The 15,054-nt window shown below is 47.1% G+C and overlaps 1 protein-coding gene across 1 annotated transcript in view; it reads right to left on the reverse strand.

Moving 5' to 3' along the window:
* Nucleotides 1-15,054, reverse strand: part of MAD1L1 (mitotic arrest deficient 1 like 1) — a 354,917-nt gene that overhangs the window by 76,627 nt on the left and 263,236 nt on the right. Inside the window, exon 17 of the mRNA XM_084296309.1 lies at nucleotides 10,075-10,265. Coding sequence (XP_084152435.1) covers nucleotides 10,075-10,265 — 191 coding nt within the window. The remainder of the gene's footprint in view (nucleotides 1-10,074; nucleotides 10,266-15,054) is intronic.

The raw sequence follows: 15,054 nt of genomic DNA on the forward strand, positions 1-15,054 counted from the left end.
CCTCAAGGTGTTCTCATGCAACTGGCAAAAGAACGTATTAAATCCAAAGCCCTAAACCGGCGCTAAGTTACTTGACCTTAATGCTAATATTCAGGAGGGTTGGAACGAACGTTTTCTGCCTATGGAGTTAGGATGACAACGTACCAAGAACAGGATTGCTTTTTCACCATTTCCACGTATATGAATAAAGACAGTTGATACACTGTTAAATCCTAACATTAATCTGTGTCTGTGTTAAGCATTAATTCTTCAGGTATACAGTACTTAATAAGTTGCAAAGACTGTTGTTCTGTAGCCCCGTGGACTCCACCAGAATCCCAGCAGCCAGTTGCTGCAACAAAGCTCTCCAGGAGGATTTTCATTTTACTTCTGCATTCCGTCCTTGCTCCCCAGATACAGCATCGTGCCAAGGACATCAGCATTAATAGATTCACACTGCAACACTAGCAGGACATGCTATGATCTGGAGAGCCTGCACGGCACGTTGTGCTTAAGACTAGCCGGAGCTGTGAAGTATATCAAATCTCACGAAATGCCACGACTGAATGCCTGATGTGCTTCCAACCCTCTCCAGCAGTAGCTGCTCCAAATAGAGGTGGGATGCCTTGGAGCAAAGCAGAAAGCGCCCTCACAGAAGTTATTATTTTTGCTTTCCTAAACGTGGCATCTCAAAAGGAAACCATAGGAAACCTCTGCTTAGTTCAAGGTCTCAGGGAACACCCAAGCACAGCAGAAACTGGGATCCTATGATGAAGAGCTGCCTAGCAAGCTTTGAAATGTGGGCTCTTATCTTAACCTGGCAATATAGTTAGAAAGAAAGCGTGTTAACTGGCTTATGCGGCACTGACTGCATGGTTAAGAGCCATGTAGTAATCGGGCATTTAGACTCTGAAGCATGGAAGCAAGACAAGGACGATGGAGGAACACACGGCTGAGAGTTCCCAGTCCTGTCTCGTCCCGATGGTGTGACTCTGACCACCACAGCCCCTTCTCTGCTCCTCAGCATTTCCCTACTATCTCCCTCCCCACTCTCACGCCAGCCCTTGTGAGAAATGGCCAACAGCTTCATTAGCCAAATGAAATTTAGGCTGAATCCTTGTAACTCTGACATTTGTGATGACAGTACGGCACAACTGTTTAAATAGCACAAAAAGCCCAGATTCGGTCCCCGGATACAGACAACAGATGTCCCAAGAGCATGCCACCCGTGGGAATCTTGGGTTTCAACACGAGCAGGTTTTACACACACAAACACACCCTCTTCCCTCTCTAATTGCATTTCCTCCCTGAGGATCAGGAAATCTTTTGCCCCAGTCAAGCACGGGTTGAAACCCTAACTCCCAGAGCAAGAGCTAAGTCCTAATTACATTTGTGTTTCAGCAGCACGCGGCTTACTCAAGGAAGCAGAGAGGCAGCGGGTGGCAGTCGCTGGGGGCTCTCGGGCTGAGCTGGGCCCAAGCGCAGGTGGGTGCCCTGCTGGATCCTTACCTCGGAGCCGACTGCTTTTCTTAGAGGTCTCACAAAGCTTTTTCCTGGAAAGTGAAGTTAAATGTGAAGTGATGGTACAGAATCATCTTGAACGTCCTCCACGACGCTCCAGGCGCCTGCCCCCCGCGCTGCCGGCCAGCCCTCACACGCAGCCAGCTGAAAGGAGGCTCCAGGCTGCTCAGAGACATCCACCCTCCACGCAGGAAGCTCACAAGTGGAGGAAAGGGCCACTGGGACTGCTTAAGTCCCCGCTGCCGACTGTCACAGGGGGATGACAGAAGCTGATGTTGTGACACGGGCCTGCTGCAGCCGCACAGCACCGGCAGAGAGGCCCAGAACCGACCCAAGGCAGGAGGGCCGGCCTGTCCCTTCCTCCTCGTGCCCGCAGAGGGATGAGTAGCTGAGTGTAAATCTCCGATTTTCCCTCCCTACACAGCCACACGGGTTTGTCCTCTCAGGTCACTGTCACTGGCTCGCTGTCCCCGCTGCACATCCCTGTGCAAATACATCCTCACGAGCTCAGCTCTGCGCTTTCCCCAGCAGGCTGTGGAGCTGCCAGGGAAGATGGCAGAGATGCTGAGGGCCCAGAGACTCAGGACTTGCCCCCGCTACCCCGAAAGGAAGAAAACCTGCAGCAATTTCCACTCCTTTTCGTTTGGAGCTTTGAACATAACCATATGCAAGCAAACAGCGGGGTTACGGTTTGCTGACACGGCTCTGCGTGTTCTGCAAATTCACAACAGAGGAGTCAAGGAAAACGACAAGCGTGCATCAAAAGCAGCTTTGCAGAACACCCATTTCATGTGTCGGCAGCGAGGCCTTTGTATTCCCCAGCCTCCCAGACTCGAAGGCATCGCCTTTTCCTTCAAGAGTGCCGATCACACGGCGTCTAAGAAGAACATCTTTTGAAAGTCCCGGAGATTCAAAAAAGAGAAAAGAAGAAAAAAATTAAATAAACCGGAGAGAGATTTAATGCCAGGCGGACGTGCAGGTGTCCAGAGAGGAGCAGCAGGGCAGCGGGCAGGCTGGCTGCCCCCGTCCCTCCCCAGGCACCCCGGCCCACACTGCAGGGCTGGCTGCATCCATTCACTGATAACAAAGCCAGCTGTGCTGCTTTTTGGTTGTATTCTCTCTCTTTTTTTTAATCTCCAACATTCACACGCAGCTTTCTCGCTGCGGAACAGGTTAAGAAGCTTCTCAAAGCTCCGTGGAAGCAGATGAATGGCAAAATCCTGATCCCAGGTGAGAGGGACAAAGGAAACCAGAAGGTCAAGCGCCTTCGAGCAAAGCCACGCAGACGTTCGCTGGCTGAGACGGGAACAAGAATCCAGGAGGGTTTTGCTTAGGCCCCCTCTGTTTTATCCGTTTTTTAACGCTGCCTTCATCTCACGGTGCGTAAACACAGCGCTGTCAGCCCACACAGCCCTTTGTAAGCTGTTCAAATACAGCAGCGGGCGGACGCAGGCGTCCTGCTCTCCTGAGACCTCCCGCAGGGAGCCCAGGCACAGCCAGCGACAAGAACAGCTCTTCTTCTGTAAGCTGCCGTCACCCAGCTGCTGGGAACATGGCAGGGGAAAAAAAGTGGAAAGGGAGGTTTTTGTTGTACCAGGTAAGCCAGCCAGGGTCTGCTCGGCCTCCTGCAGACGACCGCGGTGTCTTGGGCACTGCTCCTGCTCTGCACCTCCCTCCTGGGCCACGCGTGTTGCTACACCAGCCTGGATGTGGAGGTTTAATTAAACTCTCATCAGCGACCTGTGCTCCTCGTTGCACGTGTGACTTTCCCTGGAAAGCATCAACCGTGCCTCCTGTTTCATTAAGAGATATTTTAATGAAGAAAAATGAGATATGGGAGGGAGCTGAATCGCAAACTTGTTAAAAAAAAAAAAAAAAAAAGGATGCACTCCAGTAATTTGGTTACTTGTTACTGCAGAGGCCATGGAGATGGGTGCTGGGGTCCTGCAGCAGGACGATGATATCTGCTGTGTCCTGTCCTGGATGAGGCCATCAGCAGTGCTATCGGTGGTGCAACAGTGGCTGAAGCCAGGTGATGAATTTGTAGGAAAAAAAAGAAAACTGCCTTTACTGAGTGCCCTACTCTTTTGTTGAGAGCTGGAATGGAGGCAGAGCTCGTGCCGCCGCAGGCATGGTGCTGTGGGATGGCACTGCTGTGCCCTTGGAGAGGAAGAGAAACTGCAGAAGCAGCTCGGTGGCCAAGGGCTGATGAATACGAAGCAGACAGGGAGAGCAGCCTGACTCTCAGGCAGGATCCGTGAGCCAAGCTCATGTTTCCTGCCCTAAAACAAGCGATGTTTTTTCAAGTGAGGTGCTGTGTGTCTCACAACTTAATGTATCATCATTCCAAGAGAGAGGAAAACCCAAACATTTCTCCTACCTGCTGCACCCATCAGGGAGACAAATCTCTGACCTTTCAGAGCGCCCCACATGTACCAGCCTCCCGCTAGTCGGGACAGGCTCAGCCGCTGGAATAATCCTCCAACATCATCAGCATTAATTACCTGCATGGCTGGGCCCACCCTCGCAGACTCACAGGCATGGCAGGGAAGGGCAGCGAGCGGTGCCAACACACAGAACAGGTCCCGTGCCAGACGGACAGGTAACAGGGGAGTGAATTCCCCAGCCCAAAGCTGCCCTCTATTCCCTGTCAGCACAGGGCTTTTATCCTCGCCACAGTCTGGTGACACTGGCAGGAGCACTACCTCGGTTGTATTGAGGGGAAGCAGGCAGAGGAAGAGCATTAACTTTTCTCAGTTATAACAAGGTGTCAGCCCAGCCTCCTGAAGTCTCGGAGCAGCATCTTTGTGCTCAGAAATTCTGTTGCAAAAAGAAAACCTTGTCAGATCTCCCCCAGTTCTGCTATCCTCGAGGTGACTGATTTCATTAAAAGAAAAAAAATACTGTGCCCTAGAGAGCAGGCAGTTTTTTAAGGAAGCAAATGCAGTAAGAGAGAAACTGTGTCAGGAGGGGGAAAAATACATGCAAAAGAGCAGATTAAGATGAAGACAGCAGCAAGAATTCAAGTTAGGTCCTAACACGAAACAGGCCGCTACAACTTCTGAAAGAAAATGAAATGTAGGAAGTTGAAGTAAGGGATTTGGTTGTGTAACACCACAGATTGCTCCACAGCTCCGGTGTTGGAGCTGTTGATTAGTGCAACCCACGACAGGTCCTCGCTGACCCTCCAGGAATCCCAGCGCGCTCACCCAGCAGGCGGGCACCACGCTCACACAGTCACCTCCCGGAGCTGAGCAGAAAGCAAGTCTCCCACCACCACACGGGCAAATTGGAAACAAAATATAAAAATAAAATAACTAGTAATTAACAAGAATGAGGAGTTAACGCAGGCCTCCAATCTCTAATCAATCTCTCGCTGCCTGGCCTGCTCCACCGATGAGCCCCATTGTGATTTTTGATTGTGTGTGCAGGAGTGCGAGACGGCTGCTGGAAGGATGGCACTCTAGCAAAATTGTGATTTCTTTCTCCTCTCGAGACTCATCAAGGCTGAGGAGGAGGAGAGGGGAGAAGACAGAGATGCAAAGAGAAACAAACAGCTAGAACACGCTTCTCAACGCCACTGCTGGGTTCAAGGAGCAAATAATGGAAACCGCAGGTATGCCACGCATGGGGACTCAGATCCAGAGAGCCCAGCAGAGCTGTCAGCTTCGAGACCAAACGAGATCACTCAGGCAAGTAAAAGCAATCCCTGCATTAACCCTCCTGCTTATTTGGAGATGTCCCTTGTTAGTGGTGCAGTGTGCCAAACCTGACACTAAGGCTGCCCCAGAATCTCAGCAGCCTCTGCACGTTTCACCACCTCAGTGTTGTCTCCCCCTTTCAACTAGCAGTTTGTCAGCATCATTTTGTGTTTGAAAAATAGCCTCCGAGCTCCTGTTCAATCCATCCTCATTTTCCTCCTTAACAAAAAAGACAATTAAACATTACTTCTTGTCGGCATAACCGCCCTGTCCCATTTTGCACACCTTGTCAACACAGAGGCTATGGGACTGCTGGGAACACAAGCGATTGGGCAAGCAAAGCGAGACTGAGGAGAGAAATGCTGATTTAATAGTAAATGACGTAAGGAAAACTTAAAGAGGTTATCTATCTACCCACCTACCTCAGGTTTCTGTTCAGCTCCTGTTGTTCTGAAGAATACAATAAAGTAAGAACTGCTGTAAGGCCACCTCGCCCACCATCCTCTTCCAAATCGCAGCCCACAGCAGGGTTTTTATAGCGACAGTTCCCCCAGTGGATCCGCAAGCCAACTCTTCACACAATTTCTTAAACAGGTGTGCGTCAGAGAGTGTGTGCATACTGGCTGCTAATTTAACAGGTTGCAAAAAGCTGTTTGTTTTATTACCATATTACCAATCCAACTGGACACCAATAAAGGTTTTATTTTGCAGAAGTGCCAGCCCTGCGGCTGGCAACGTTCTCACGCTGTGTCATGGTGTTTGTGTTTTTATTTGCTGTCTGATATCTTGGGTGTTCTCTTTCAAGGCATGAAGCCTACCATCTTGGGGATGCTCTTCAATGAACTACTGCTGGTGTTTGTGTTTCCGTTTGATAATTTTGGCAGAAAATAACAACACAGGCAAGAGCTGGAAGCAGACAGAATTCTGTTCTGTGGAAGACTAGGCTCTGAGGACATAGGAACCATAAGCTGTTGAGCTGTCTAAATGCAGCTTTTTGGCTAGGGCTATTAATAAGCTCAAACACACCACCACGATACTGAAAAGAGCCTGTTTTAACTCCCTTACCAAATAACTTAGGCCTAGAAAATATACACGTGAACTGGTGATAAATCTAAGCACTCCCTTCTGAGAAGATGAAGGAACCTGAAACTTGAAAGATTTCAAATGCTGACAGATACCATACAGCTGTTACACCGGATTAGATCGATTGCCTTTTCAGCCTGGGATCCTATCAACAAAAGTGACCAGCTCCACATTCGTGCCGTGACAGTCCAAGTGGTTTACCTGAAGCACGATGAATTATCAAAGACCCTAAGGACTTTTCTTGCTGTCTCCTCTTCACTGAAGTCTTCATTTCCACGTACTTTCAGGGGATGGAGTTGAACATTGTTAGATACAGCAGCAGCAAAACCACATGTAGAGACAACCCAAAAAAAATGACCAGCATGCACAGGAATTTTCTTCCCAACCTCCGCAATAAGGAGCTGGCTTAACATCTCAAAGCAGGCAGCTCTGCATGTCCCTGCTCAAGGTAAATGCAAATATTTAACGTAAATCTAGGTATTACTATTAGTCCACAAAGATATCCTACCATTTCAGAAAACCCACTGAGCTCCTGCTTTCAGCAGTACCTTAAAGCCATAAGGTCTATAAATTCAAAGGATTTCCACGCTTAATTTTAAATTGATTGGCTTTGGATGCTTTGGCTGGGACTGTGTTCTCTGGGCACGCAGAAAGAGAAGCCCACGATTTACTTTCTCTCCACTGTTTGTTCATTTGTACAACTGTCTCCAAATCATCTCTTCTCCAAATTTGACCAGTCTTTCTGTTTACCAGAAGACTTTCTTTGTCTGAAACAATTGTCATTGCCTTTCTAAAGACCTCACTTCCTCACTCTCATTCAGGATCTACCCAGAGACAAGGGTAAACAGCACAAAGTACACACAGCCCATTCATGACGTCCTGATCTGCCACTGCCTAATTCCAAGCTGGCTAAACTGATTTCAAGGCTCCCCAGAAATGTTTGCTTGTTTTAACAGACGTCTTTAATAGATTGTTACAAAGAAAGTCAACACAGTTCTCATCTATGTTGTGGGTGGCCTGGCCTAGACTCACAAGCTAAGCATTACGCCGAATGCAAAGTTCGTGTTGTGGCCCAATACATCTAACATATCAGCAAGAGTAACAGAATGCGAAGCTGTCAAGTAACCCGGTAACTATAAAGCATTACTTCCCACAAAAATCATCAGAACCTGAACTCCTGGTGAGGGATCTGTACACTACTTTCCACAGCATTTAATTAAAAGAATAAAAAAGAGCAAACAAGTGAGAGCGAGCTGTGAAATCTGAGATGTGCCTTGCTGCCTACGCACTCTCACACAGGGTCTGAAAATCACTGGAATATCCTTCAAGTTGATGAGCTCATCTGTTGCATCCATAGGGATCGCCAATAAATATTGATGCGGTTTCATTGGAATTCAGTGCTCATTTACGGATGCAGGCATTTGCATTCTCAGCATGGCTCTGTGATTAACCCTTTCATTGAGGCTGTAATTCCAATTAATGTAAATTGGCTGGACACACGCAGCATGCAGATAATGTGCTCTACTCCAGTACCAGCATACCTTGCTTGGGAAAACCAAGCACATCTTTCATCTTCATTTAGCTTTGAAGGGGTTACATTATAATAGCTCCTCACTGAAAATTAAATGCCACCAGCAGTGCTACTGAAATATGCTCCAAAGTTTACAGGCAAACTACAGACGCTTGTGAAGCGCCAGGGGACTTCTCCGGTTTAATTGTATAGACTCTGTTCCATAAATTGCTTGAATGAAATAAATACAAATAGCATTCCCTGCTTTTTGACCTCCTTGGGTTAATGAAATGCACACTAACACCCACAGTCGGCTATGGCTCAGAAATTCCACAGCATAAACACACAACCTCATGGAAAAGCCACAGTCAGGATGCAAGGCTCAGTACATACATGAGTACCAGCTGCCTGGACTCTGCGAGGAAGTAATTTGTTGTTTATTTTCTACTGCTATTCTAAGCTGGAGACTTTGGGAATTGTCTGCGATTTACTGAGCACTGAGAAAGAGTCTGAGATTTTGTTGATCAGGCTCTTATTAGCAAGTCTGCTCCTCTAACCCAAAGAGGTGTGTGAGGTATGAGAAGCTAAGCAATTCCACAAATCAATAAGCAATCCACTCTTGCATTTGGGAAACATGAGATCTTGAAACGACCGCTGTTCTACCTGGTGACACTTACCTCCATCCTCTGGATATACTTGGGAATAAGCCTTGAGTGAAGAACAGGAAGCAAAACCAGTGCGTAGAGAGAGGAATCCATACCTGGTCATTCACTGTCCTCTACATAAATTATTTCTATTGCCATGACATGAAGAACAATTTGATCCTACTGGAGATCTGCTACTGAGAAGCCAGTTCTTGTTCAGGTGGGCAATATGCAATTTTCTTGTTTTCTTAACCTTCTCCAAACAAACCATCTCTCCTATGAGAGACAGGACAGAAACTACTACTAGGTATACTGTTCTGCCATGGCATCCAACAGATATCTCTGGGGATCTGCAGATGTTTCATTCACCAAGTGTGTAACAATACAGGTGTGAGCACAGGCCTCCAGGGCCCTTAGAGCTGATGGCATTGCACCACCTCTTTTCAGGATTCAAGGACAGTACAAGGACAAAACCAGGAGAACCATCCTTCCACAGGTTAGTGAGATTTCCTGCTGTCATCTGTCTCAGTCCAGAAACCTTATAAGGCCAAGTAATATAACTATTTTGGAAACATTTTCCTAGTTTTACTAAGGAGCCTAGGTGCTGCCTTGTAATACCATCACTTGCTTTATTTGGTGGTTTTGGTTTCTTTTTTTTCTGGGGCTCTATAGTTGCAGAACAGGAAAATATTTGTCCTGTTATATAAAAAAAACAACACTGCAGCAATCCACATGTGGCACACAGCGGTAGGTCTGCAGAAACCAAACTTCTCCAGTTTCTGCTTGTACACTCCTCTCCTGTATCGAACACCTCCAAAATCCTCATCCTCCTTATTCACCCCAGGGAGGGGTCAGTGGCAAGCAGGTATGATTTTATGTGCCAATTGTGTTTGCCACCGAGAAGCAGAAAGTTCTCCCACCGACCTGTAAGTTTGGGCTGTGGGCATCTAAATCTAAGTAAAGATTGATCTAACTGCTTGATGACTCTAATGTCACACCCCAGCTCTTTAACGTATCAGCCCAACTGGGCTGTCTGCAAGGTAACACAAAAGAAAAACACCACCGACCGAGCCCCAGCCCAACCTCAGACCACCTAGCTAGACCAATACGGTATCAGACTCCTACAAGACAGATTGTTACTGCTCCTCATCCGGGCTGTTCAGATAAATGGCACTTCACATGCACAAGGATGAGTTGCTGCTCTAAAGGGATACCAATTTACATAACGACAAGATGATGACACGCAGGCAAGAGAGAGGATTGCAAAGGCAGTGAGGACATATAGTGAAGTACGGATGAAACCTTGACGGTTACATAAGGTCTTATTGCCGTGGCACATATAACCAATAATATAAAAAGGTGAAGTGCAAGGCCAGGTGCCTTAAGTATTATGAATATATAGTTTCTTCTATTTACTCGACTCACTTCGATACATAAATTGAAGACCAGATGCCAAACCTTCTAAAGTAGTTTTTTAAAAGAAGAAAGGATCTTTACTTCCCTCATAAAGAACAAGCTGTCATATAGCAGGGGGCAATGATATTCCAGTCAAATCACTGAGAAAGAACAAGTACATTGTCATGCTGGAAACTGCAAACCCAGAAAAGCAGGAGCAGCAAGGGGTATGCAGACCTACCTTAAAGAGCAGGCAGTCTCCTTGGTGCTCGGCATAAATGGAGGTGAGTCGATACTGGTTCTCAGTCGTGATGTCGATCTGGTATCCTGTGAGCGTGTAGCAGACCTTGCGAAACTCTTGGATCTTGGTCTGGAAAACTTCTTTCAGGCGCTGGTTTTTTAGTTCTGCACTTTCCACTTGCTTCTTCAGCTCTATATAGGGGAACAAATGCGGGTACTTTGTTATACGTCATTGGCATAAAGACCTTGCATTGTATTTACAATGCTAGCCAAACCAAGTGAATTGAAAAGGTTAATTAAATTTTTAAAAAGTGAATTAAGCAGGCAGAGTAAAGAAACAGGCAAGCTAGACTCTTCTCCTCCCAGCCCCAGAAGACCAAAAGATAATAAACTGGGGAATGAGGAAAGAAGACGCGTCTTAGTGGGATGGATTTTTCTTTTGCTCGGCCAGCCTTTTAACAACGTACTACAAAATTCAAAGCTATAGCTGTTTCCTCACATGCACATATCTTATTTTCTACACAGAACCCAAGAGAAGAGTGTTATGTTACAGGGAGCAAGAAAGTGGAAAAATAGCAACAAACGTGCCTCTGTGCCGTTATATCAGGAGGGATCTGGCTGTAAGGGAAATCTCCTCCAACGTACACTTGATTTGACTGCACATGCTTTGATCTCAAATTGACACACTGCTTAGGAATCCCATAAGATCTGGGAAGGGGCTTTTCTTGTGATAAAAAGCCTGAGGAGTACCACTGTCTCTTTCCATTTGCTGCCTTAACTGGACTAGTCCCTAAAAGAGAGGTCCTGGGAGACGGCCTGCCACTCACCCTGCATTTTATTGCTATAAAGGGAGCTGCCAGCAGTGTGAATCCTTCAAGAGGATACACAACAATTACCATGAATCTTTCACCCAAGGTGCCTTCTGAGTAATTAAACCTCGATTTATCCCCCCATTAATTACAAAGATTGGCTTTACTTTAATATACACTAGAGAGGCCTCCCAAGTTAGCTTGTTTTATCAACACCGCAGTCCAGGGTTAAAAAAAAAAAAAAAGACTTTCGAACAGCAAACAAATAGACTTCCTTGTTCAGCTACCTCTTTGTCATTACGAGGTTTACGGCTTTGTCTGTCCTGTGATCAGAGACATAATTGCAGCACACGTAGGCCATATGGCTTTATTTCAGCTACTTCAGGGTCCACCACTAGGGAAGCTGGAACTTCACTGCAAGGCGCCTGCTTGGGTATGAACGATGGGTTTTGGCTGGGTTGCACAGCCCGTGCTGAATTATTCTTGTTTCACAAGCCTTGCTGGAAAAGTTTTTGCTTGAGTATTTGCCCGAATGCGTTTCCATCAGCCTTCCAAGTATAGCACAGAAAGAATGGCAACGGCAAGCCCGTGGACTTGCCTGTGATCCACCTCCCAGGGCTTGCAGGAGCACTGGCAGGAGGCAAATCTTCTCTTATCTTCTGCACTGCTCTGGTGAGGCACTCCGGGTGGGACAAAAGGATAATTCAACGTGTTAAGTTAAAGTGCCTTAAACGCCACTGAGTATGCCCTGCTCAGAAGTACTCTGGCCTTAATCCAATTTAGCTTAATCCCCAGGCAAGGACAGAAACTCTTTAATGGTTAAAGAGAAGTGCACGTCCCTTTACTTCTGAGTCACAGCATCCGAGCAGGGCGAGCTAGTGCTGGCCAACTCCTTACCTTTGGTTAATTCAGCTCTACCTTCCAGAGCTGCTTGTAGAGATGTATGAGGGAACTATTTCCTTTGCTCTGGGTGTTCCCCTCCTAATTGTATCTTGTTTTATCAAGGGGAGCAAACAAGTCTTGGGAAACATCACGTACCAGTTGGTTCATTAACACACTGCTCTAAGGGGAAACCCCCAGGTGCTGGGGGACGTAAGGTGAATATCCAAGTCCTGATCACAAGCTCAAAGGGCTGGGGCTTCCTCATGCCCCTTCTCATGAGTTTGAAACGGCTGTATCTTTCCTGACCACCCACCTTCCCCTTCCTACCAAACTTATCAACGAGCAATTAACTCAGCCCTTCCATGGATTGTTTCAGCCTTTTTCCCATCATCTCAGCTGGGTCCAGTCCCTTGATTAATCAAGTAATCAGCCTCTGAAATCAGGAGGTTAATTGGTGACTCTGACCTCAATATTCTCACAGTCTTCACCCAATTTTGCATTCCTAGGATGCAACTGTTGAGGACAAAATCCTGTATATAAAAGTAAAAATTCAGTGACCACACTGCACGGGTAAATAATGTTTAGCCGCTGTCAGAGATGGCACTGGCTTTAATATATTTCACATGTCCAATACTGATTTTTTTTTTTCTAATAAATGCAGCCTAGCCTTGGAAAAGTAAATCTGCCTTTTTCTACCACATCCTGGAGGCAGCCTGTCCTGATTTTTATAACCTTGGGGGTGGATGGCACCCTAATTCATGGACTCCTTGAGCAGCCTACATTATTCATGAAGAGTTAGTGCCCTGTCCACTGTTTCGTCCCAGACTTGGCGTTTCTAATGGCCATCAGGAGCACCGTCGGCACCCGTTGGGTCGCAGCTTTATCACCCACCCAACAGCACTGCCTTATTCAGATTACAACCATTTGAACCTCGAACACCAACTAAATGATGGCAACTGCTTTCCTCTTCCACCCTCGGGGTGAAAAAGGACGTGCTGTGACTACGATCAGCCTGTTATGCAAGGAGCCCTGAGCTTTCCGATTTAACGGAGGGCTGACCAGCCCCTGCTCCAAGCATCGTGCCCACACCTCCTCCTGACGCTCCTCCTGGCTCTCTTTCCAGCTCCTGCGGCCGTTTTGGTGTCTCACCCCATCAGCTGTCCCGGCTGAAGGAATTCAGCTGCATGAAAAAGCATCCTCTCCCTGTTAGGGATGCCCAGTGTCAGCCCCTGGCACGAGGCGCTGAACTCTGTATCTGCTAATGTAGACACAGCCAAACGTGCCAGCACCAGTCAGGGACAGGAGGAAGCCTTGTCAGCGGCTCGGCGGCTCCATTAGCAATTCCCCAGCAGTATTTCTTCAGCAGAGCAGCTTGGGGACGGGGCAGAAGTAAACAGGCAGGCACGGGGACACGAGAGGAATGCTTAAGTCTGCAGCTGCCCCCAGTGAAAAGCCCACTGAACCACGACCGTGGAACAAAGACCGCTCTCTTCCTTTACGCCCAATTAAATCGCAGTCATCAATAGCTCAGCTGGAGCAACTGCTGATGCTCACCCTCCTGCAATATTTGTTTATGTTATGGAAATCCTTCAGTTAGGGGCTATTTCCAAATTAACTCGGGACAGCCCTCAGGACGGTGACTACCTCCCTGATTGCCTCTGTGGGCTTTGCTGACACACCAAGAGCCCGAGTTACGCAGACTCACAGAAGTGCGACGTGGCAGGAAGGCAGAGACTTGGGAAACGTGGGCCAGGGTCCCGCTGCTGAAACAGAGCCACCCAAGTGTGAGGCATTCCTGGGTATATTTTCCTGGCTTCCCCCTGTGCTTCTGCAGGAGAGGGATTTGCTGCAGGTTCTGGCTCACAGCAGCCAGCCCAGGCCAACTTCTCAGGCACTTCAGGTGCCCAAAATGGCACTGGGTGCCCAGTTTCAGGCCCAGGCTTCCCGTGCAGCCTCTCTGTGCTGCAGCTCTGCCCATGCACTGCCCCGGCACTGCAGACTCCCAGTGGCCGGAGAGCTGCACAAGCAGCACGTGGATTGACTTGGTGACTTGTAATTAACCTTGCTAATGCTTCCCCCACGAAGCGAAGACCTTAAGCTAAGAGGCAGCTCATTGTTTGCTCTGCTTCTCAATTCAAAGACGTGATGGCGCTAATTCTTAAGCCTCACCTAATACCACTAATTCCGGCCACATTTCTAGCACAGTCAGGAGAAATTGTTTTAAAAGTCGTAATTTGCAGAGTGCAATTCAGCACATTTCAGAAAAACGCTTCAGGCACAGCTGTAGAGGCGACCGAGCAGAGGCAGATCCTTTCAGGACGGGTCGAGGTACGTTAACAGAGCAGGTTTCTGATGACAGCGTTGCTGTTCCCACCCACTCTTATCTACCACCTACAGAATGTTGAACATCTTCATCCTTTGAGATCTTTCACAACATTTGGAGAATTAGGTTTAATTATATCTTTAAAAGACAGTGTTTGAAAACTCGAATGCCTGTGTTTAGAGCACTCGCTGGAGTTCCTGTGTTCGATTCCGTTTCGCTTGCACAAGACAGGCAGGAGAAGTTGCAGGTGTGCTCAGCGGAAACCACGACTGGGGGAAGTCACACCATAAACATCCAACATCCCAGAGAAGGGACCACGAAACAGCCCTCACTGAAGTGCTAATGAAACAAATAGGAACCGAGAAAACAGGCGTAAGGTTTGCCAGGCTGTACCTTGGTCAGGCATAATGACCGGCTGTTTACTTTGCTTGGGGAAAAAAAAAATCAAGGGGAAGAACAAAGAGAAAGGGAAAATATTTAAAAATCATCCTGCCTGGTCTCCTTGGTATTCAGGCCAAGTATGTATAAAAAGTTGCCCATCACGGGCAGTTTGTCAGGGATGAAAATCCTCACTGAAAAAATCATTAATCTGTTACAAAATTAATATTGCCAAATGATCAACTTCTTCCTAATGATGCTGCTTCTTGAAACACCTTGTATTTTCACACACTTATATCGACTTTAATGAATAATTCAAACTATTTTGGATAAATAAATAAAATATGAGGTGGGCTTTTTTGGTCTCTCATATTGGAAATGTCACTGCTTTTTATTCCATTGCTTTTACACTTCTTACATCTGCAAATGTTCACAGCTGCCTGGAAATACCACAGCTTTGGCTCTTGCTCTGAGTTCAGCCAGGTCAATCAATAGCAATAGCAGTCTCTACACCAAAGAAAACCAAATCCACACTTAACCTTTTCCCCAGGGAAAGAGATAAAACAATGTGGCTCTCAGCATGCCAGAA

The sequence above is a fragment of the Netta rufina genome (genome assembly GCF_964035555.1).
Source record: "Netta rufina genome assembly, chromosome: 15".
Taxonomy (NCBI): Eukaryota; Metazoa; Chordata; class Aves; order Anseriformes; family Anatidae; genus Netta; species Netta rufina.